The sequence below is a fragment of the Corvus hawaiiensis genome, chromosome Z, assembly GCF_020740725.1.
Source record: "Corvus hawaiiensis isolate bCorHaw1 chromosome Z, bCorHaw1.pri.cur, whole genome shotgun sequence".
Taxonomy (NCBI): Eukaryota; Metazoa; Chordata; class Aves; order Passeriformes; family Corvidae; genus Corvus; species Corvus hawaiiensis.
In genome coordinates, this window is record NC_063255.1 from 23,122,804 (window position 1) to 23,147,448 (window position 24,645).

General features: G+C 43.9%; 1 protein-coding gene and 1 long non-coding RNA gene across 5 annotated transcripts in view; one reads left to right on the forward strand and one right to left on the reverse strand.

The window, feature by feature from the left end:
- SMAD2 (SMAD family member 2) overlaps positions 1-11,552 on the reverse strand; it is a 50,452-nt gene extending 38,900 nt beyond the window's left edge. For 3 of the 4 annotated variants that reach the window (XM_048291802.1, XM_048291800.1, XM_048291799.1), the window contains exons 1-2: positions 11,415-11,551; positions 264-556 (exon numbers count right to left, since the gene is read on the reverse strand). In XM_048291802.1, the coding sequence (XP_048147759.1) occupies positions 264-499 (236 nt within the window). In that variant the 5' untranslated portion in view covers positions 500-556; positions 11,415-11,551. Of the gene's footprint in view, positions 1-263; positions 557-11,414 lie in introns of all 4 variants that reach the window. The other variant, XM_048291801.1, reaches the window with a different exon arrangement.
- A 208-nt stretch (positions 11,553-11,760) lies between these two features.
- On the forward strand, positions 11,761-18,700 carry LOC125320542. Its single transcript, XR_007201169.1, has 3 exons — positions 11,761-11,848; positions 12,570-12,717; positions 18,616-18,700. It is a non-coding gene; the product is annotated as an uncharacterized LOC125320542 (long non-coding RNA).
- Positions 18,701-24,645: the final 5,945 nt, after the last annotated feature.

Below are 24,645 nucleotides of genomic sequence, written 5' to 3' on the forward strand. Positions count from 1 at the left end.
AGAGCAGTGTTAAACATCACCAGAATACACACAAACAGGAACCTACACAGCAATGAAAATTGAAATGTAAAGAAATTGTGACTTCACAAAGCATGTGACTCAGTTATAAGCAAGCACTATATAAATCCAATACACGTTTCACATAATTTTAAAGAATCAAAAGCATGCAACTGTTTTTCTAGTCATTTGTCCACAGGAGGTATGAGCATCCATTTAGTCATTTCCTAAGTGTCTGTAACAATCTCAAACACAACAGCACTTACCTTGGTATTGTCACACATTTTGTATTGCAATTCTGAGTGGTAATTGCCTTCTCAAGCTCATCCAGCTGTCCCGTTTTCTTTAGCTTCTTGACCAAGCTTTTCACTGCTTTTTCACACCACTTCTCCTCCTGACCATTCTGCTCACCACCACCAGCCCCTGCAGTGCCACCAGCGGATTTCTTCCACCCCAGAAGTCTCTTCACAACTGGTGGAGTGAATGGCAATATGGACGACATGACTTTCACCAGACAGAGCACTCAGCAAGCAATAAAATGGAGATTCCCGTCTGACGCCTAAAAACACAAACAAAAACAAGAGACACGTTAGCAGTGAGGTTTCACATGAAACAAATACCTATCTCCATTAGGACCTTTCACTGCCAAATGTCACAGGACACTGCATCCCAAAATAAAACACAGATAAACAGCTCAGAAGTAGTCTGTATCACGGTTAGGTACTTCATGAATAAAGATCAAATGTGCTGTAGACTCTTCAACAGCTAACACAGACCAAGATTACTGTTGCAATAGAAATTTAATTTTTTCTCAAGTCTTTCCTGACTAAAGCAAACTTCAGCAAATACAGAAGGTAACTTGAGTCTAGCTTTGCACCTAGGCTAGCTGGTTTAAGTAATCTATTAATATTTTCCACAAGTGACTGGCAAATTATACACATATATACACATGTTCTGCCCATCTCCAAATTAATTGAGCAGGCAAAATTGTGTTTGGAAGGTCATTTAGTCATTATGGCTTGACAGAAATCTTCCAACAGCCAGCCATTTCGCAAACCTTTTCTCATTTTGTCCTGTTTTAAATAACTACCAATTTTTGTTCCATGGGGGACACCAATTTCAAATTCCCTCTAAGTCTGGTAATAAGCCTATTCCCCTCTAAAATTCAATGGCCTACAGATAATGAATTCCCTCAACTGGCAGCCCTTAAAATCAAGTCTTTCAAAATTCATTAAAGGAATAGTTAAAATCTTAGTTTGCAGGCACCAGCGTAGTAGAACTGTCTGTTTTCAATTTTGATAGCCTTTCATTCAGTATAACTACCTGATCAGGATATTAATATAAAATGAAATATTAAAAGGGATGCTGAAACTGGGGCTATGTTTAGCATTCACTGCAATATGCACTTCAAATCATTTGAAAGAGAAATGATAGCCACTTAGAAAAAAGGCAGCTTGCTTTTGCAGCTTCCATTAGGCCAGTTTTAGGTATTAAAATAAAATACCTGAAATCAACAGGCGGACAGCTGTTAGAAATTGCTCAAGGACATTAATGGGCCTACAGATGGAAGCATAGCTTTGAAGTCTAAAATGATCCTATCGCCAGGCAACAAATGGGTATTTGAACTCCAGAAAGTTCCCATATTCCCAAGCTGTGTAAGTTAGTTCAGTCAGCAGAAAATACCTTGTTTTCGCTAAAAGCTAGTGCTACCTTCAGGCTACTTGATTTGAGCTTTGAAGGCAGCTTACGTGCCTCTCCAACCTGTACGGGCACACTCCCCATATCTATCCAAAATATACCAACTTCATCTTACTGAAGTCTCCCACCTGCACAACAGCGTGATTCGAGGTAATTCAGGCTACAGCATTCATGGCTAATTTATGCCTTGTCACATTTTTGCAGTTTCAGTGAGGGTCAAGTCAACAAACACTAGATTATATTCTACAGGTAACTTTAAGTCATAACTTTGCAGCTTCCACAAAACAGAACATTCAGTAGGCATAACATTTCAGTTTCAAATAAATTACACTTCCATAAACCAGTTTCTCAGACCATCCAAAAATATGACTGAACCAGGCAATGTAGTTTTCTGGGGTCAAGGAGACAGAGGTTCCAGTTAACAGGGACCAAGACCAACACTGATAATTTTATGCAAGTCATTCCAAATACTCCATCCTAAATCACAGAATCACCGAGTGGTTTGGGAGGGGACTGTTAAAAATCATCTTGTTGCACTCTCTGCCATGGGCAGGGACACCTTCCACTATCCCAGGCTGCTCAGAGCTCCATTCAACCTGGCCTGCAACAGCTCCAGGGATGGGGCAGCCACAACTTCTCTGGGCAACCTTTGCCAGGGCCTCACCTCCCACAGAGGCAAGAATCTCTTCCCTATACCCAATCCAGATCAACCCTCTCTCTCAGTTTTAAACTGTTGCACTTTTTTTGTCAGTAGAGACCCTGTTAAAAAGTCAAAGCATTTATTTTCACACAAGACTATGAAGAACTTTCATTCTTCCAATAACGTTACATTATTACCAAATTGTTCTCAGTAACTCCAACTGCAGGTTTTGCTGACTGCAAAAGCATTGCATTGGAGGCCTGGCTACAGCAAACAAGAAAAATAAACTGAATAGACATTTTTAATGAAACACTGACAAGGACACTCAGGGTACAGTTTCATAAGGAGTCAAACCAACACAACAGCTTCTTGCCACAGGAAGCCCACTTCTCCTTCCTTTCTTTCCTGTGGCACCACCACCTCAGCACCATTGTTAATGGTCTTCCACAAAAATTCAGCCAGGTTGGAGTAAAAACCGATCAATTTTGTGGGTTTTTTACCAAGTTAATTCTTTTAAGCTAACAAGCTGCTCACACATGGTACTGATGTACTACAGGTGATGTCAGATGAGTTACAGGAGTGTGGAAAGAGAACTCTAGCCCTGGACTTCAGTTGAAGTGCTAGTGTTGACTGCATAGCTGCAAATGTGCTTTAAATTCAATCATTTTGGTAACAAAGCCAAATTAAGCAGCCTGACATGTTCTGAACCATTTGAGGGTCCAGCAGTGAGACACATTAGACCCCTAATGAGTACACCAAGTAGCTCCAGAGATTAAACAGGCAAGCTTGCATGGCCTCCACTGGTTGAAGAAGCACACTTGGTTTCTAAAACATGGAGCAGCAGTCACTGTGAGCTTTATAAAAAGACTTCAACCTTTCAGCAAGGCCAACATTGGGTGCTTCAGAAGCGCACACAAGAAATTCAGAAAGACTGAACTAAAGGAGACAACCTCTTTGGCTTTCAAGATCCTGTTTCAAAGAGTAGCAATTGATGGTGTAATATCTGAACACTAAATTCAGTGCTGACAGATGTAGGCAATCAAGTAGCACAATCATTGCTGATCCACACACCAATTCTTATCCTTATCTGAGTATTTCCTGTTCTTTAGTTTCAAATTTGACACCTTTCAGTGCCACAGAATACTCCTTTGACTGTCAGCCTTAAAAAACGCAGACTTCAGAAAGGTCTCATTTACCACCAAGGTGGTAAATAGCCTCTTTCAGAGCCTATTGTTCCAGGCCCTCCAAACATTCTCAATACTTTTACCCAATTTTTCAGCTTTATAATACTCCCTGTGATGAGGTACTCAATTTTGCAGTATTCTCTCCCTTAAGAATGATACGTAATTTTCTGTATTCTGGTTTGGTTTTTTGTTTTTTTTAAACAAAGATTTGCCTTTTGGCTTCAAATGCACATTGAGTGACTTAAGTCTTAGAGCAGGAAAGCATTTCAAAATTCCATACATTTCAGTTTTTCTCTGTATTTGAACTCTCATTATTTTGACATACTCAGAGGAAAATAATTTTTTTTTAAAAATCTCTTTTCACATTTACGAAACACCGTAGGCTCAGACCTAATTAATCAGAAGTTTCCAGATACCATACTTAATTTTATATAGTTGCCTTACAGATCTAGCTGCTCATCCATCTTCTGCAAAAGATGTCAAAAAGCACAACCTGATCTGCTACCTCCATGAAAATTAGCTGTAAGAAACCCCAAAACACCAAGGCACACATTTGAAGAGCCAGCCCTTTTATAACAATGATTTTTGCAGATTAGCAGCTATTTAACAAAAACATAACATACATCACAGCTGCAGACAAGGAGTCTGGGAGGCTTAAACTAACTTCTTCCTTCTAGCTGTTGTTTTGCCATGTCAGGGATTTGCCAGGAGTTATCAATAAGAATTTCAGTAAGTTACTCCAGTAGTGGCCCTGTATCTTTCAACGGGTGAGCAGAGAGAATGTGACACAAGTAGGACAGGACTTCATTCAGCTTAATACTTCAGCCAATTGTGATGAGTACTCACATGAGAGTACTTCAGACAGCTTAATTTATGAAAAAAAGGCACTCTGCACCAAGCCTAGAGAAGACAGTGCAAACTGCAAGGCATGACTGGACTGAATTACGAGCAATTCGGATAAATGCACAGTTTGCAACAAAGAAGCAGCAATGGCGCACCCAGCCTAGTGCTCCAATGGCTCCAAGGGTGGCAAAAGGACATGCTACTCAAGGAAAGCACGTGAATCTGGCTGTTTTATGTAGCCCACCCTCCTCATAATGCTTCAGCAATTTAAACTGTTACAACACAAAATTAAAGGCTACATTGCTACTTATTCCCATCAGCAGCAATTTATGGACTTTCTGTCCACAAACCCAACTAGAAACACCTTTTGAACATGCCTCCACAACCTCTTGTGGCAGACTGCACTAGTATTTAACTGTCCACCGTTAAAAGAACTGCTTTTAGTAATTTAATTTATTCCCTTCCTAGTTTAAGAAAGTCCCTCTTGTTCTACCACTGCGCACCTTGCTGAAGAACCATTGATACTCATCTGGTCTGCAAGCTTCATGATTCTGTACACTTAAATCACGTCCCTCCCTCAAATAAGAGGGCTCTCAGCCTCTTGTCACAAAGAAACTATCTGAACACAGCTCACCCAGCTTGGGATGCTCCTCTGGACAGATGCCAAGCATGAAAACTTTACTTCTTCAATTAAATTACAAGTACTTGAAGACACTGCATAAGGACTAATCTAAGGACCATAGAAAAAAAAAGTATCAGCCTAAGGTTATCTTTGCACTTATCCCTTTGGCCATATTAAAGTACAAAGACATTTACACCTCATGAAAAACTGGAGATAGAAGGCAGGGTGTGTATGTCTGCTGCCGAACATCTGTCAGGAGCTCAAAACAAAAATATGGAGCCCTACACCTGTGCTGGGTTCTAACTGTACCCACCCAGAGAGTACCAGAAACACTTTGTTTATACTAACGGGTTTAGGAGCCACTGTTAAAGCCCATTTTTGATCAGCACATCCCATTTCTATTCATCAATTATACCTTCTACCTTCAAATGGATACAGTAACAGAAGTTTTGATCTCCTAAAGAACAATAATTGCATACATTGCCACTGCTGACACTTGCCTCTTGCCAAAAATGCTCCTCTAGATTTTTGCCTGGTACACATTCTTAATCTGCTAAAAAAAAAAAATAAAGTATGTTCTTCTCCGAAACGCACACAGAAAACAATCTTTACCAATGCTGCAAAAAACATTTCCACATTGCTGAAACGGCCTCAGATTAAATACATGCTGAATATGTAATGTCCCCTCTTACTTAAAATGGTTTTTTTGTGATTCTCTTGTAGTTTACAGCCAACCGCCTCAAAAAGCCTTTGCTTTTAAAAGGAGCTCAGAGGTGCTTCCCCATCACTTACTCTTTGCACCATCTCCCTTTTGCTCTCCTTTACTGAGGCGCAATGGCATGGGCCAAATCTGATCTTTTTTTCCTTCCTCTGTACTATCTCCAATATCCACTACAATACACTGAGATTCAGGGACTCAGTGGGTAACCATAGGGAGATTTTCAAGATCCCTTTCCAAGCTCAACTGTAGTTGAACTAGTAGTACCAAGTCAGCAGTGTGTTTCACAGCAGAAAACTTCCACTGCATCCCTTTCCATCCCAAGTCCATCTCTGGACTGTGTCTTCAAACTGCAGCTTTGGATACTCAGGGAGTACTCCCTGTTACCCAGAAAGGTACAAAAGTTCCTTTAGATTGCTGGAACACAGAAAGCATGTGCTGTTACTCCCAACAGATTAAGAATGGAAAAGCTACAAATTGCCTAACTTTGGTGGTATTTGTTTCATCTCTGCCCCCGCAGCATATCTCTGCTCCCTGATGCACACATGTTTCTATAGTTGGTCAAACACTGTCATAGTTGGCAACTTCTAAAGTCAAAGTTTGAGTCATGTCTGCTATTATTCCATTCTACTGTGGTTCTCTGGAACAAGTATTAAATATTAAGCCCATGATCCCAGCAATAACTAAGCATAAAAGATGAAGAAAACCTTAAGGGCAGCACGCTAGCAGACTAAAGTCTTCAAGGGAAATTTTCCTTTCCTGAGTGTCTGGAACATACTATAAACACACTGGTGCTACCAAAAATATCAAGTGATTTCTGGCTAATTTATTCTAAAGCCTTATGCAACATATTTCATATCAGTCTGCTTATTCATCTTAAACTTGAAATAAAGAAATCTGATCTCTCCTGGTTTTACTAGAAGTATTCTGGCTTACAGAAATCTCATTTTTAAGAGCTCTTCTGGAATAAAGAGGACAGAAGTTAAGCTCCCAAGGAAAGAAGATCGAGGAAAATAATTTGTGGTATTTGAGAGAAAGTCTACAAGCTTATTTCCTCCCTATTTTAGTCCCATTTTTGAGATTTTTTTAAAGGCAATGATTTTTTCATTAATCCTGGAAGCTGGACAAGATTCTTTATCAATTTCACCAAGTGCACAACATGCACCTGCATTCAGTATGAACTTCGAACTAAAATCAGAAGTCAGTCTCTTCCATTTTAGACAGAACACACTCTAGCTTAAATCACTTGGTGGAACAGACAAGTCTTCTGCACCCACCACTCCTCCAAAAACTGCTTTTCAGGATTCCAAAAGGGCCAATTATTTCATTTCCTACAAATGAATAATGGATACCTGGTTTTGTGATACCTTTCTGGAAGAACAATCACCAAAAAAAAGCGATATGGTGCTCATTCTTACCTCCTCATACTCAGGTCAGAGTAGGACAGTATTCCCTTACTGGGGTTTGGGTGGTAGGGTTTGTTTTGGTTTTTTCTTTGAGGAAAGGGGAGATCAGCCCCTACTGAGTAATGTCCTCAGACTCATTTAGGTTTTCAGCCAATTAGCCAGTAAGGGGGGTGGCTCTGAGGAGTTCCCCTCCCAAGGAGCTCTGGCCAGCTCAGCTCAGAGACCAGAGCTCTGAGGGGCAAGACCAAGGTTCTGTTTTGACACAGGCTGATGAAGTTCAAGGCATGATGCTTGTGATCTTGGAGGGCAGGAGGAGCAAAGGGATTTCCTCCTCTGGGCCAGCTTTAGAGTGATAAATTGAAACATGCCTCTACAGAGACTCTATTTACACATTTCTAAGTATACCATGCTCTAGTATTGCAATGCATCTTGAAACTCGACATAACTGTATTCATTGAAAACATAATTACTCACCTATTATGACAGTGTATTCTTTCCCTCTTGCTCACTCCACGAAGTTCATTTATGAATCAAATGAGAAAACTCAAATTTCTCATATACTAAATTAAATAAGCATGATCATGATCTTAAAAAAGCTTGGGAAGGTGGATTTTTCTTCAATTACTAACAGCTACCTCAAATTGCAGCCAAATGCAGTAATGAAAAAGTGTATTGCTATTAAAAAATTAGCACTCTATCTAACACGTGAATTCACGGCACACAAAAATTGCCTGCAACAGGAGACACGAGAAGGAAGAGTTGTTAATTTTACTGACCTTTGATTAAACTACTGGAGGGACCAATGTATTTTAGCAACTCTCTTAGAATTGCAGAAGAGGAAAATTACCACAACTGCAGTTGGCCAATCCACCTGTCTCTACAAAGATGCAAAATTCTTCCACTTATTTAGTATTACGAAGAACATCGGAGTACTGCTTCTTAAAACTCAAAGGACATTAACAGCCCCAGAAAAGCAGTGAATAAGCACTCCAAACCACAGTACTTTAGCCCTTCTCACCTCATTAATTTTGACTAAAATTTTCTATGTGCAACAGGCAAGTGTCAGCTTCATTATTTTAGAAAATAAATACTCCTGGGCTAAATTTGACAGGAATATTCACAGAACTGCTATCAGTTACCTAGGTACCTGTTTCAGTTTATAGCTTAGCATTTAACAATTAGTTAACATGAGTTCACTTTCAATACAGGCCTAGTGTTACCACAAACAAGCCATTCCCCCACCCCCTTGATAAGCAGGGTTCCACTGTGCTATGTATCTGATGTTAAACTCTTATGCTCCAGTGTTTTAAACCAAACTCAAGCCCCAGACTAAGCTGATGGGAGACCCAGAAGCTGCTCTCTTGCAGTCTCTGCTTTGTCTTAATTCGCACAGTAGCTGTCAAACACATAATCAGAGTAAAAAGTCATCTGGAATGAAGGCTTGCTGTTTGCATCGGAGCTTCTGTTACTGGAAGTGGAGAGGAATGTTTAGGAAGGTTTTCTGCAGTAGCCAATTTCTTCTAGCCCAGAGAGTATTGAGCACAGGGCTGCTCATACTCTCCATTCTATTACAAAAACCTAATCCCATCGCATGACCTGCAGCAATTCAGTTTAACAAATCAACAATTACAAATATTTTGGCAAAGTAAGCTTAGGTATTGTTTGCCTCTCGGCACAGTTCACAACCAGTTTATGGCTTTATGATAAAAGTCATTAAATCCAATCTGAAAAGCAGAATTTACAGCTCACTTAGCAAGTCAGGCCCATAAATGGATGCTTTCAATTACAGGGCATTTACATGCACAACCATTAAGGCAGCATTGAATACATTTGAAAACTCTGGAATACTTTTTATAATAATTAAAACTTTGCGTACTGTTCTTTATACAAACAAAACTTAGGAATTTGCTTCAGTCTCAAGCAGAGCTCAGATTCATTGTTACCCAGAACCTACTACAAAGCCTGTTCTCCCAGTACTTTTGTGGAAAAGGGATTAGAGAGATGGAAACAAGGTTTGTTTTTTAAAGTTGTTCTCAGTAGCAGGGAGGTTTTTTGAGCTCCAATAAACTCAATTATATCAACTGGTGCTCAAGACTTCTGAAAGATCAAGTGGAACAGGAAGATGGAGGAGGACCCAGGGACAGCCTTTCATTTGGAGATTTGCTGTGCAATTCCAGCATATTTGATTTTTTTGGTGAATGTAGCTGCTGGGTGGAAGAAAACAAGAGAACAGTTCAGAGACCAATTTTTTAACCTCATTTTTTTCAACTGTGCTGTTTCTTTTACCGTTAAACAGAACCTCAGGAAAGCCGATGAGTTCTTCTCCAAGACTCTATCACGCACGTCCAGCCTCTTCAATAAAGAAAACTGGATCTTCAAACACTTACACTCATTTTGGTGACTGTTGGTGTATCTGACCCACACAACTGCAGAACAACAATCAGCTGCCAGGTTACTCTTCTCAACATCCCAATATGATGTTCAATATGTGCTCAGACTCATCTTTAAGTAGAAGCCACCTTAAAAAAGACCCTCCCCTTCCCCTTCTTAAAGGCATTTGTAACTAATGTTATCTTTCATCATGATAGTGCTAAGCAAAGGGGGGAAGGGACTTCACAAACACCTCCTTTACTCACATTCTCATCCCCCTCGAATTCGCTGGAGCTTGTAAACTTAGAAATTTGAAAGCTGCACCTCAGAACAAGCACACAAACAACCTGCTCACACGCCAACACCTTGACAAAGCATGAGAAAAGCTAAACAAGCAACCTCGCCCTGCTGGCCTCTCACCTCAACCAGAGGGTGTTTCTTCTCCAGCCTAGAGAACAGAGCAAGGACTAATCAGTCCCGCGCTACAGAGTCCAGCCCCCACAGAAATAATGTCATGAATCAGCCTGAAAGTACTGCTCTCCGGGCTAAGAGAGAACACTTCAGAAAAGACAATCCTGCTGTTACCTGCGGTCTCCTAACACGCTGTTATTATAAACCTCTTGCTACCCATGGAATCTAACTCGTTTATGCCTGTGGACTGGGATAGCATGAGCTCCACACACAATACACAGAGGTTGCAGTTTTTCGGGGACACTTGTTTTGGTAAGCCCAGTAAGTAAAATTTTCCCTAATGTTATCCTGCTCGCAAAGCATTTGAAAAAAGCACAACACACATGTTGGGTTCTTTTCAGTCAGAAACTGTGACGGACAACCAAAAAGACAAGACCAGCCTGCAGCCTGAATCCCAGCTGTTCAACAGCTCTCCACAATCATCACAAGAGCTCTTCACTCATTCACACACTTTTTTTCCTTCTTTTATTTCCGCAGAGTGAAGACTAAGAGACCACGCTGTATTGCACTTTTCTTCCCCTCGACTCTCCACAAAATGAAAAAAAAACCAAACTACAAACAGGAACTCCACAACTCTACAGCAACAACACCAACTACTTTCCCTTATCACGACACAACTTGCCCCGTGCACTTATCAAGACAGATGAGACACCAACCAGGTTATGTTTGTTTACAAACAACACCCAGGGATGGAGGGAGCAGCCACAGCTTCTCTGGGCAACCGGTTTCAGTGCCTCACCACCGTCACAGGGAGGAATTTCTCCCCAGTATCCCACCTACCCGTGCCCTCTGACAACACACAGGTTGCTGCAGCATTAAAGGCGTGAATAAAACCAGTAATTTCAAGTCCTATCTCAGGCGGGCTGTGTGTATTTTACACCCGCGGCTCTGCAGACAAGGAGAGGGGACAGACAAAAGGCTAAGGAGAAGCCTCGCAATCCCAAACGCAAACTCCTAGCTCCAAACACAGCTCCTCACCCCACATTGCTCCTAACTTTCTCCTCCAGAACTCCACGGAGTTTGGCACACCTAACCCTGACTGCACGTCCAGGAGGCACATGGGGGTGTCCTGTGCAGGGCTAAGAGCTGGACGCGATGATCCTCGCGGGTCCCTTCCAGCTCGAAATATTCTGCAGACCCCTGCAAGGAGAACACACCGGGAACGGAGAGAAGCAGCGGGGGAGAGAAGAAGGAGCAGCACAACTTCTTTATTCCCCCCTCCCCTCACCCACACATACACACGGGCGGCACAGCGCGGCCCTCCCACCCCAGCCCGGGGGTTATGCCGGCGGGAGCGGGGTAACCCAGCTCGGGTCCCAACACAACAAAAGGGACGAGGGCGTAGGGAGGCGCCCCCGGCCCCGCCAGGACCAGGCCCGGACGGTTCCCCACGGCCCGCGCAGCGCCAGCGGGGCGACCCTGCCCGTGGAGCAGGGACCCGGACCCGGCACCCACTAGCACCTACCGGGAGCCACCAGGATCCGCCAAGAGCCACCGCTCCTTCCTCTCCTTCTTCCTCCTCTCCCCTTCCTTCTCCTCCTCCGTCTCCCCGAGTGCTGTGCGGCCGCCGCCTCTTCCCTCAGCGTTACCTCCTCTGAGGGCCCGCCCCCCACGCCGCCCCGCCCCCGCCGCTGGGCGGAGAAGTCGCCCATTGGCCTCGCTTATCCTCTCTTTAAGGAGCCGGGCGGCAATTGGTCCAAGTCTTTGATTGGCAGTTGAAATCACCAATGGAATGCCCGCAGCGTAAAAAAAAAGAGATAAGGGAAGGGGCGTGGAAGAAACAGGCGTGAGGGGAAGGGAGGCTGGTCGAGGTCGCGGCACTCATTGGTTGGATGGGCTGCCAATCACAGCCCCGCGCGCTCGCTGCGGGAGGTTGATCGGGGCGCATCGGAGGTTTGGGTGAGCTGCAGCAGCGCAACCGCAGTGCGGCGCCCCGGAGCCGTATCCGTCCGCGGCGGGCACGGTGCGAGCCGGGAAAAAGTGCATCGATTCTCGGCAGGAACTGCCGCTGGACACCGGCTGAGGCCTGCCCGGGTGGGCAATGGCACCTGGCTTATACCAGCAGTAGTGTGACACCACGACCAGGGCAGCGATCGCCCCCGTGTGCCGGCACTGCTGAGGCACCTCCAGTGCTGGGGACAGCTCTGGGCCCCTCAGGACAAGAGAGACATGGAGGGGCTGGAGCGTGTCCAGGGAAGGGAACGGAGCTGGGAAGGGGCTGGAGCCCCAGGAGCGGCTGAGGGAGCTGGGAAAGGGGCTCAGGCTGGAGCAAAGGAGGCTCAGGGGGGACCTTGTGGCTCTGCACAAGTCCCTGACAGGAGGGGGCAGCCGGGGGGGTCGGGCTCTGCTCGCAGGGAACAGGGACAGGAGGAGAGGGAACGGCCTCAGGTGAAGTTGAGGTTGGAGATAATGAGGAAAATTCCGCCGTAGAAAGGGGTGTCCATCCCTGGCACAGCTGCCCAGGGCACTGGTGGCATCCCCATCCCTGGAAGGGTTTAAAAGCCACGTGTGGCACTTGAGGACATGGGCTAGTGGTGGCCTTGGCAGTGCCGGTGTCACAGTTGGACTCGCTGGTCTTGGAAAGCTTTTCCAGCTTAAACGATTCTGTGGTTCTAAATAGATTCAAACTGCCCAAAGCTCCATCTCCCGCAATGGCACAACATTCCAGGCCAGGGGTCCCGAGGTGTGAGACGGACATGAGGCAGCCCCGGAGCCTTCCCAACCTCCCTCTGCTGCCTGCACCCACGCCGGGCTGCCCCCCAAACTCAGTAAGTCTTAACACAACAGTTTCCCCTCACATGTTGTTTTTTTTTTCTTTTAGCTGCTGCCTTCAGTAGACTCTGCAAAGCTTTAACCACCCATGCTGTGGTGATGGTGAAAGGTTACCAAATACCTGTGCCTAAGCAGGGGCCTAGGGTCACCACAAAGGAATCAGAGCCTGTTGCCTGCCAGTGCATGTCTGGGCACCCGTCAGTCTGTGAAACCCATGGCTGTTCTGTGTGCAGAGACCCTTGCAGTGATGCCCAGCAGGTTCCCTGGGGCTGTTCAACCCGGCAAAGAGAAGTTTGCATGGAGACCTCACAGCACCTTCCAGTATCCAAAAGGGCCCACAAGGAAGCCAGAGAGGGACTCTCTGTCAGGAACTGCAGTGACAGAACAAAGGGGAATGGGTAGAAATTGAAAGAGGGGAAATTTAGGGTAGATATTAGAGAGAAATTGTTTGCTGTGAGGATGGTGAGGCACTGGGATGGGATGCCCAAGGAGGCTGTGGATGTCCCAACCCTGGAAGTGCTCAAAGCCAGGTTGGATGGGGCTTGGGACAACCTGGTCTCTAGTGGAATGTGTCCCTGCCCATGGCAGTGGGGGTCAGGACTAGATGAACTTTAAGGTCACTTCCAACCCCTTAACATTCTGTGATTCTATGAGTGGGAAGCCACAAGGTGGGAGTTTAATGGGTTTTTTTGGAGGTGAGAAGGTTTGCTGTAAGTCTGTTGGAGATCCTCTGGTTTTTTGCTTTTCCCTCTTTGATACTTTTCCTTATTATATATCTCCACTTCAAGCCTCTTCCTTTACACCTGAGGTCACATCTCCCTAACATAGCAGTTGTCTCCCCATAGTCATGCTCATCTTCTAGACTGGAAGGGTTTCTGCACTGAGTGATGTAGGTGTTATGATTCAGTGTCTTGGGCACAGGTCCCATCTCAACAGGGCTGGTATTCCCGGGAGCCAGGTGAGACACCTCACAGTATTTAGCCCTTCTACAGAATGGTACATGTGGACTCACAAAAATCCACCTCTTGCCTCTTTTGTGTTTGGATTTTTCCAGCTTGAAGCAGAAATGTGGCTTGATTTTTTTGTAGCATTTTCACCCAGTTGCAAACGTTTGAGATTCAAGCTGGTCGTGAAATTAACAGCGAAGTGAAATGGAGAAGATCCCCTGCTGCAGACAAAGCAGAGCATCTGAGAGATTGCCATCATGTTTTTGAAAGATAAGGTGTTCCAGTCATGTTGTGCCTGGAAACAGGCTATTCAGCCAGCACAGTACTTGCTTTGTGGAGGTTTCACTGCATTCAGAGAGAATTTTTTTTTTTCTATGAACAGCAAGTTAATTAAGCTCAGTTTTCATATGGATTTGCGTCAGACATTCCCTTCACCTCTCCTCTGCAACAGATTCATGGCTCCTTCTCCTCCTATCTCCAAGGCTGATTCCTGATACATCCAAATTTCCCTTCTATGTCCGCAGCCTGCTTGTGTTGGCCTTCTGTCTGGAGCAGCACATGCCGTGCCTGGTTCAGGGATGTGTGTGCTCTGGCTGGCCAGCTGCCTGGCCATTATCTACTGCCAAGGAAGCCAAGCAGTGCTGATAAGGGCTGAGCTCTCCCTGCCTTTCTCCCCGGCAGAGCACTTAACAACATGTGTCTTTCCTAATGCAGCCGCTGTTTGCCATGAAACTCGATAGACTTTGTATTTCCAGAAGCTCTACTTCTCTTTCAGGTGTGGTTGAAATCAGTCAAAAAGTTAGCAAGTTCCTCCAGGGGCCCCTAACACACACACACACACACACGCACCCCCACAAATCCAACATTGCATAAACCTTTCTCTAGGAAAGGAAATTGCAAGCAGCAAGAGGAAGAAAGCAAATGGAAGAAGGCAACATCTGGGCTGCAAATCCCAGAGCCCAGAAGTTACCTGAGAAGCAGGGTGGCTGTGGAGAAGGCAGCCAGGCAGGATGTGTATCTGCTCTAAAAAGAACTCCCAGCCACACACCTGCACCTCCAGGAAGAGCATTGATTTATGCTGGATATTAGAAAGAAGTTTTTTTGATGAGGGTGATGAAGCACTGGCACAGGTTAGCCAGAGAGGTGGTGGATGCCCCATCCCTGGAAACATTCAAGGTCAGGTTTGACAGAGCTTTCAGACACCTGATCTCATTGAAGATATCCCTGCCTTTGGCAGGGGAGTTAGACTGGGTGACCTTTAAAGGTCTCTTCCAAATCCAAATCCAAATTGTTCTATAATTCTGTGAAATAGTACTTGATGTAGTAAAACAGGCTGCAAAACTCAATCCCTGACTCCAAAGCTGGATATTGCTAGATCCTATTAATTAATCACGGAATCCTAGAGTCATTTGGGTTGGAAGGTTGGAAGTTCATCTCATTCCACCCCCTGCCATGGGCAGGGACACCTTCCACTATCCCAGGTTGCTCCAAGCCCCGTCCAGCCTGGCCTTGGACACTTCAGGGATCCAGGCGCAGCCACAGCTGCTCTGGGCACCCTGTGCCAGGGCCTCCCCACCCTCAAAGGGAGGAATTTCTTCCTAAAAATCTAATCTAAATCTTTCCTTTTTTAGTTTAAAACCATTCCCCTTTGTTCTTCCACTATCTGCTGTGTAAAAAGTGGCTCTCCATCTCTTTTATAAGATCCCTTTAGGTACAGAAAGCCCTCAGTGAGGTCTCCTTGGAGCCTTCTCTTGTGCAGCTGAACACCCCCAGCTGTCCCAGCCTGCCTCCAGAGCAGAGGGGCTCCAGCCCTGGGAGCATCTCCGTGGCCACCTCTGGACTCACTCCAGGTCCACAAGTTTCTCAAACCACATAGCTCAGCATATTTTGGACATTAGCAGTTAGGTACAAATGGCTGTCAGCCCCGTGCGGATTTGAGGCTTCAGTGCAAGAACATCTCCCTCAAGGTCTCTGAATGTGTGTGAGGGGTTCAACATCCTCACAAAGGACGTTCATGTGCAGAGACAGCAACAGGTCAGTGGTATCTGTCATCTGTCTGCTAGAAAGAACAAAGGAGGTTGAGCAACTTAGTCTAGTGGAAGGTGTCCCTGCCCCTGGAACAAGATGATCTGCAAGGTCCCTTCAAACCCAAACCATTCTGTGATTGTATGAAATAACCTAGGACCTAAAAAAACATGATGAAGCAGTAGCTGGCTGTGCTATTCTACAGAGGACACACATTGACTTTCCAAAGCCTGTGACCAAATCCTGTAAGAGGTAAAAGAAATACAACATCAATATCAGATAACTTCAAAGACACCTAGGATTTCTGAATGACCCAACACTAGGAGATATCACTGCATGGAGGTGGAGACAAGTGTGAAGTGCAATGCCAGGGAGACAGGTCTTGGCGGCAGAGCAGATAGTTTGTGTGTTGAAGTCATTATTACCAACATGTCAAAGTGATGTGTTAAACTGAAAAAAATGAAAGAGCTTTGAGCAGAGTTGTGATACATAAGGATCAGCCAGCATGTTCAAGACAGGAAACAGTATATGACTGAGGGAATCCTCACCCTGGTCTGCAGCTTCTTCATGAGGGGAGCTGAAGGGTCAGGCACTGATCTCTGCTCTCTGGTGACCAGGAACAGGACCCAAGCAAATGGCTGGAGCTGTGTCAGGGAAAGTTTGGGATGGATATCAGGAGAAGGTTCTTCCCCCAGAGGGTGCTGGGCACTGCCCAGGCTCCCCAAGGAATGGTCACAGCCCTGAGGTTGCCAGAGCTCCAGGAGTGTTTGGAAAATGCTCTCAGGGATGCCCAGAGCGGGATTGTTGGGGTGTGTGTGCAGGGCCAGGAGCTGGACTCATGATCCTTGTGGTTCCCATCCAAGTCACGGTATACTGTTTACTTCTTTGTATAAAAACAACCACAAATCCATGGAAAACCACTGTTGAATGTTCCTAGATTTCTTAGCTCATCCTATTGAAGAACTGTCCTGTACTTCAGTAGGTGCTTTGTCTCTTGCATCACTGGCTGCAGTGTTGCTTCCCTGCTTTCTCTAAATGCCATCTGCGCACATTATTTTCTCTCCAAATTTACATGGAAGTAACTTTCCCCTTGCACAAATCTGCAAAAGATTACGAAAGAGGGAATGGCGCTGAGTCTGGAAGCTGTGAAAGGGACAGATTCCCTTTGGCTCTGCATTACTTCATGGCCAAACATGGAAACAGCCTGTCCATGCCATTGCAGGACGGCCTGCCGTGGGGGAAACAGTACAACATTGGCAAAAACTGCCCCTGTTGTTGGTACCAGCATAAAAAAACTCCTGGGGGACTTAGATCGTGTCTCCCTCAGAGGGTTAAATATGGATTTAAACCCCTTTTCCTTGTATCTCATCAAGCTTGCACACAGCTTCACGCTGTATCAGTTCTTCTGGCAGCACAAAGAGGGTTAAAGAGAAAACCACACTCTGCTTTCCCCATCACATCATGAGGAACATGTCAGTTGATTTTCAAGACAAGTAATGTCTGGCATACCATCAAAACAGGCACTGCATTAAAAAGTGACTAGAGAAGAGCTTTAGCATCATCAATTTAAATAAAGCCATTGCATGAGGGATAAAAATCTCCAAAATAAACATCAACTTAACTCAGTCATACCAGCACAAATTAAATACTCACAAAACTTCTTAAACTTAAAAAAAAATGCTTTGACCTAGGGCTGAGAATAACAGCAAAATACATAAAAAAGGCATTGCATATTTCTGTTACTCTTATCTTTTCAATAATGAAATTATTCATTATTTCAGTAATGAAATTAATAACTTCTGAAACCTTGAAACTCAGATCTGTTCACTACCTCTTCTGAAATGCAGAAGTATGTTTCCAATATTACACAAATCACTGTCACTTCAGACTGGGCTGTTGGGAGATTTCAAAACAAAGCCAAAAAAAAAGAGGAATCAGTTCCACAGTGAAAAAAATATTGACAAAAAATAAAACTTGACAGCTCTTGATGTAAGCCTGCTGTGTCTGTCCTATCCTGTTGGCAAAGCAGACTTAAGAAATAACCACTATTCAAAATAATACTCTAAAAGCAAAGTTCTGCCTTTCTGACCCATCATCGCATGAACCAGTTGGTGTTTGTGATATAAAGTACATGGCTTTTATCAGATGGAATGGAGTCAGACATAGTCCTTAGAAGTGACATCCCCCTTGAGACATTCACAGCACAATGAGAAGACTTACATATCTGTTCTTAATTTACACTGTGTAATTTTGATGAGTAAATTATTTAACTGCCTTAACTTACCTTAATTCCTAGTGCCTTTGTGCACGTAAACCCAGTTGCCGTGAGTAACCAAAAGCATGATGAATTGACAGACGACTTTGGCACGATCAGACACTCGAATTTTTAATTCCTTTGCTGCAATAACTTGCTTGATTTTGTGCTGAAATTGACAGGAAACTTTCGTGCACTGAAACTGGCTTTTCCTTCCCCAATTCTGTTTTTTATTGCTTAGAAACATTTCATGTTGCCAGCATTTCTGTTTTTCCTCAGATTATTCCTTTGTCCTTTTTTATTCTTCCAAATACTGCACCATTCATCTGCCTACATCCTTTATTTTGGATTAGTTGATTAGAAACACATTTATGCTAACCCCAGATAAGCCATCATTAAAGTGAAATAGCCTTGTTTACAAAGAGATTTACACAAGTTTATTGACTTAAATAAACAAGTGTAATTTGTGGGTAGGCCTGGGGGACAATAGCTTTGTTTCTGAATTAATGGTAGACCTTGGTCCAGGAAGGATTTGGGTATGTGCTTAAATCTGTGCAGTGAATAAGCCAGTGGGACCAGTCATAGAAATGAAATTCAGCATAAATGCAAACCTGGTATGATTAATTTTTTGATCATCTTCATTTCTTTTTTCTGTGTGCTTTTTCCAGGAAGCTGACATTAATTCATTATGCTGAAATCTGGAAAATAATCAAGAAAAAATAGTTTGTGCCTCCGTAGGAAGGATCAAAATAAACCAATTTATGCTGTGATCAGTTATTGCAATACAGTCTGTTTCTGTTTTACACCGTGTAAGATGCACTATGCTAATTAAGCATATGTTTGTATAGATTAGTCTCAATGAGATTTACCCCAGTTTTCTACACCATCTGTGCAAGATTGGTAGCCGAGTTGGAAGTGATCTCTGTATATATTGTTTGTACTAGTTGAAGAAGTGTTTAGAACACTTTGAGGTAGAAGTTTTCTTTTTGTTATTGTTGGTCTACCAGACCTTTACTTAAGAGATTTTGGCCATTCTCCCTGTGTTTTCAAAAACTAGTGATTTATGACAATATCAATTTAAAAGTTTTGATTAAAAGTTATAATCTTAAAAGATTTATTCTGATGGACCAAATAAATCAAGCAGGACTTTAAGGGACCTGACAAATCCTTTTTTGCTTAGATTTATTTAGAGATTTAAAACATATATTACTGTTAAGCAGGTGAAGATAACACAAAATAAAAATGTTGCCATAATAAAAAATTAGGCCTAAAAAATATAGTGGGACTTTATCACTACAAAGCTGTCATGTTGTTTATTTTAGCTCTTGGCATTTATCATGATGAATAACTGATGCAAAAAAAAAGTCTATCCTTCTTGCAGTGCTTGCAGCCAACTGATAGCTTTTACTTTGTAATCCCCAGGGAAGCCTGTGTCAGAGCCTCCATCCCTGGCACTCCACATTACCAGGGGCTGGTTTCCTCGGCTGGGGTGGCAGGAGAAGGAGCTCTTTGCTGTGGACAGCCCTGGAGCAATGCTGTGACTGCAGCTGTGTTTATGAGGACGATGGGGAGAACTGGAGTTATCCCTGGCTCTGCTGGTTAGTGTAAGAGTCAGCTGGCTGTGTCCTCCCTCAGTGTAGGATCGAGCTGGTGCAAGAAGCTGGTGCTGGGCATGTGTCCTCTCTCAGCACAGCAAACTCCACTCTGCAAAAGTAAATTTTGCCCTGTTTTACCCTTAGGAAGTACTTTGCTGGCAACACACACCAGATCTCACCAATATGTGGGCAGTCATTGTCCTCATGCTGTGTTCTGGCTGCAAGGCACCCAGAGGTTAAAAATTAACATTTTACCAGAGTCTTCAAATTTATGACTAAGATGGATCATTATGACCATCTACTGTATGTTACTCACTTCAAAGACCAGATAACTTCCCCCAAACAATCCCTTTTAGGGTCCACAACCTTTGCAGCTTTGAGCTGTTGCAGAAAAGGCAGCTTGGCTTCAATTACAAACTTGGGTTGAGAAGGATCCTCTATCTGCCTGGTACGTTGGTGTGGTGAAAATGGGGCCCTCTCTCTTTTATCTTCGTGCCATTAGATCTCATTATACCTTTTTGTTGGTTTTGTTTTGTTACACTGATGTCTTCACATAGAAATCTTTATCCCATGTAAGTATTTGGCAACTGGGAGTGAAACACCTCAGTGTTTTTTTTTCTTAAATAAATGTCTAAACCAAGTTTCTTTGGTCTTTCCCTGCACGGAGGATTTCCAAACTTCCATGTTTATCCCAAAGTTCTTTACCTCTTTAATTTTCTTTTTAAAGTATGGACATTGAAACCATGAACAGCCCTTTAATTCATTTACAGTGGTATAACAGTTCTCTGCCTTTATTCAGTTGTCTTCTGTTTATGCATTCAAAGGCCGCTTTGCACTCTAGGCTACCATGTAAAACTGGGAATAGATACAGTGACCTGTAAATCCTTTTTTAAAGCCACTGCTTTCCCAAATGCAGTCCCTGCTCTTCAAGTTGAGATGTGCAGCCCTTATTCCTTCAGACAGCTGTCTTAAAAACACTAATCTGAGTGACTACATTTACTGCACTGTGTAGATTGGTCTGTAAAAGTAGTTTGTCAATATTTATGAGACATGGCAGTAAGAAGAGACTCCCTGCTTCCAGCCACAGGCAAGGACAGCTTTTGATTTTTCAGACATCCACGCTTTACAGGTGAGGAAAGGTCAGACAAAAATGAGAACTTAAATGCTTTAGAGTGGTATTGCTGGTGGAAATGGAAATGGAAATGGAGAGGTATGTCTTCTGGTAGGTGTGACCAAACGAAACCTGGAATTGCAGTCTGGCTGAGTTAGATCCTTCATGCAAGTTTGACATGGCTGCAGGCAAACAGATTACAGGTCATATAGTTTTACACAGCAGAGATAAGGAAATCACTGCATACAGACTGCAAAAGTCAGATTCAGGATTAATCAGCCTGTTGATGTGTGTCATGGCAGGGAGCGGGGCAAGAACAAGCTACAAAAGATGAAAACCTTGGAAAACATGGGAGATGACACCATGGACAATAAAAAGAAGCAGCATCTGAAATAGAAACAGTGGTCTGCAAAGGGCAAGAAACAAATGGAAGAGGCTAATATTCAATAATCCTGCTTTATGTGTTCATTCCAAGATACATTGCTTTCCAAGCCTGCACAAAGAGCAATCTGCAGCAATTTGGAGTCTACAGCAACAGAAGAAAAACAGTAACAGCATTCAGAAGGAGCATCTTGGTCTCATCCACTGGCTTGAAGATTAAAGCAAAAAAGTCCAACCCAACCAACCGAAACAAAAAAACAGTTTGCACCTCAAGCATTATTAGGCATTATATGAGAAATGTTCCAAGGACATTATGTCTTCGTTTGCAGAATGAATGCAAGTGTCTTTCAAAAACTTAAAAGCTAAATTAAAGATTTAAGTGAAGATTTAAGGCAAGTTTTTAATTTTTGGACTCAAGGATCCACGTTGTCCTCTGTGTGTAGTTTTGACATTAACTGTGTTCAGTGTAACCACAGACTTCTCCTTTGATAACAAAGGGGATAGATGTTTGTGGTTTGCAGGGCAGAGGCTAAGAATTTTGGCCCAAGCACTCCTGGTGGGTGATTTTATCACAGTGCAATGCTTTGGAGGACCTTGAATTAGGTGCAGTTGTTCCTGTTCAGTTTAGTGTATGAAGCTCAGCTGAACTCTGGCCCACCAGTGAGAAAAAAGCCCCTTAGAAGTTAAAGAAAACAGAAGAATCATCTGGAAAGCCATTTTCAGGATTCATCTGTAGTTTAATGAGAGTTGAAAACCTCTTGATCGAGCTCAGTATCTCAAGGTTTGTGAGCTCTGTAACCAGCGCAGTGTGGAGTTCAGGGCTGGCTGGCTACCCAGGCCCTGGTGGATTTTGCAATGCACCAAGCTTGGCAGATGATTACATTGTTTGGGGAGGAAGAGAGTCAGGGAATGTCAGTTTGAACTCTGTCCATTCTTAAGAAATACCGTGGAGACATGCCTGGAGCGGGTTTGAGTTCAGCAGTCATTCTGCCCAAGGAAAGTGCCCGGCACAAGCCCTAATGATTCTGCTGATGGGCACTGGCAGTCACAATGCTCCGTGTGAGAACTGCCCTCTCCTGAAAATGCTTAGACAAGTGACAGCCAGTCACTTGGGCTTCTTTCTGATCATCCATTCCTGGATGCTACCTTCTCATCCTTCAGCTGATGCTCCTGCTAGTTCTCCTGTAGTTGATCGGGAGGCAAAGCACCTGCAGTGTCTCACCTACCACGTGTCAGTGCCAGACAGCTGATTGTCAGCCTACCCGTGGAACTGTCTAGACGCAGTGATGTGCTGTCAAATGCACAAAGTTAACAAAATGATAGGGGAGAATATTTTCCCCGTGAATCCTCTTTCAGTCATGATCTCAGAGGTTATTTGTGTCAGTGGCAAGTACAACATTTTCAGATGAAGATACAATTTGATGAATCAACTCTGCCTCTTTAAGATGTTCTAGGGTTTAGGGCTTTTTTTCCAAAGTCCATCCCTGTCATCAGCTCAGGCTTACACAAATTCCCCAGGCACATGCAATGCTGCAGTTACAGGTAGTTTGCACTTACTTAACAGCTAATGTCAGTAGATAGTGGTCTCCTGCTGCTAGATAAAGCCAGAAGAAAATCCGTGACAATTTACACTCTGCATACATTTAAAAATTAAGGCTAATGGCTTGGAAAAAAAAAATCTGTCTTTAAACAGAACATCAGTATCTCTTCTTAGCTTGCTCCCCAGCAAAAGGGTGAGGAGCAGAGAAGAGTGAGAGTTATCCCTGCATCATTTATGATTCAGGTAGATAAGATTGTCCCCATGAATGAATCCTGCCGTTCCCCTCTCCTGTCTTTTTGCCCTTTTCTGAGCACAAAGACTGGCGTCTGATATGGCTCAAATCTGTGACATGACCCAACTACAGCCTCAGCTGTTGGTGAGGCTGCCAGGTCACTCACAGAATGCTTTACGTGGAAGATCTCCGTGCTCTGAGCCAGGAGCTGCATTGCACGGCCGCTGTCTGTGGCAAGAACAAAGCCTTGAGAAGGAAGATCAGGGGAACAGGGCCAACCTCATTCCGTGAAAGAATATTTGTAACATGGTTTTGCTCTATAATATATACCAAAAATAAATGCATTTGTGGGATTTACAGCCCCGGTCTGTGCTGGCTTTTGAGGGTACCTTGAGGCTATATCCAACACCAAATCTTAGCGGACAGATGGCTGGATGCACTTCGCCAAACGTTAGAAGTTAGACATCAAGGTCCAAGTTACTCACCCTGGAGTTTCTAGAGGGCAGTTCATCTGGCCGGTTTTAGGATGAGATGAATATTTATAGGAATTCCCTCTCTCTTTCTGCCCTGGCTTTAAAAGCAGCCTCTTAATTTTTAGATACCTCTGGCTGCTTCAAGTCTGCAAGCCTGGCTCCAGACACACAGCAGAGCATGAAGGGTCTAAACCTGCAGGGTCTAAACCTGGAACCAGGTCTGAAGCTGGCCACAGCAGTCTCATTTTCCCCCTCCTGCAGCAGTGTGAGCAGATCAGCAGAGCATGGTGTAGGTACTGCAGCCAGTGTGGAACCAGCAACACCCAGAGAGAGCCAGATTTTCCACTTTCCAAACAGGGCAGGCACGAGGAAGACGTTGCTGCAAATGGTCCCTGGCCTGACCTACATCCCAAACCATGCCCAAAACTTGTCTGTAGAGAGCAACTGGCCCAGGGCCTAGCCTTTGCCAGGACTGCAGCAATCAGAGAGCATGGACAGTGGAGCTCTGTGTGCTGGGCTTTCTCATCTGCTTCTTCTTGGTGCTGGGGTCAGACTGAGCTGTCCCCAGGCTTTGGCATCCTGTCCTGCTGCAGAGCAGACCTGACATCCTTCTTGGACCAACTTGAAATTACCCTTCAGTAGGATAACACGTATACTAGGCAACAGGCTGGGGTGCAAAGTTGGGGTTTTTGGTGTTTCTAAAGGTTTCAAGCTTTGGTTTATTTGTTTGTTTTGTTAGGTTTGGGATTTTTTTGTTTTGATTTTTTTTAACGTACTGAGAAAAAACCTTGCTGTCCCAAAAATCCTGAGCACAATCACAAGATGTAGTCTCAGTTCACCAAAGGCAGGCATGATAAACTCAAGAATTAAAATACAGATTTGTTGACTGCCAGAATTTCTATCTGGCATGTAAATCTCTGGTGTAACACCATAGTGCCCAGCATAGCTGGGAAAACTGTATGACAATGTCGGGACAGAGATTGATCTGGGAGCTCTGGAATTCCCTTCCTTGCTGACCTTGCACAACATGACTGCCTGCCAGCTGTTGCCTTTGCTTCCTGTTCTTCATCCTACAAGTTTTTAAGCAGCTTTTTAGATTATTGTATGTTTGCATTCCAGTGTGTTCAGGAAGAGAAGACTAAGAAACTTCTGTAGAATTTTTTTCACCTTTTGATTTTCTTTTTTTTCCATTTTTGTACAGTTTAATATCTAGATGTCAGGTGTTCTCCTGTGGGACTGCCTAGGGGTTCTGTGAGGGGATTTCTGATTATTTTTCTGCCCTTCCTGTCAGTGGACAGCCATCCATATCTGCCAGCTTTGCCACTGACAGCAGATCTGTCCTGCATGAGTTGAAGGAGCTGGTGTG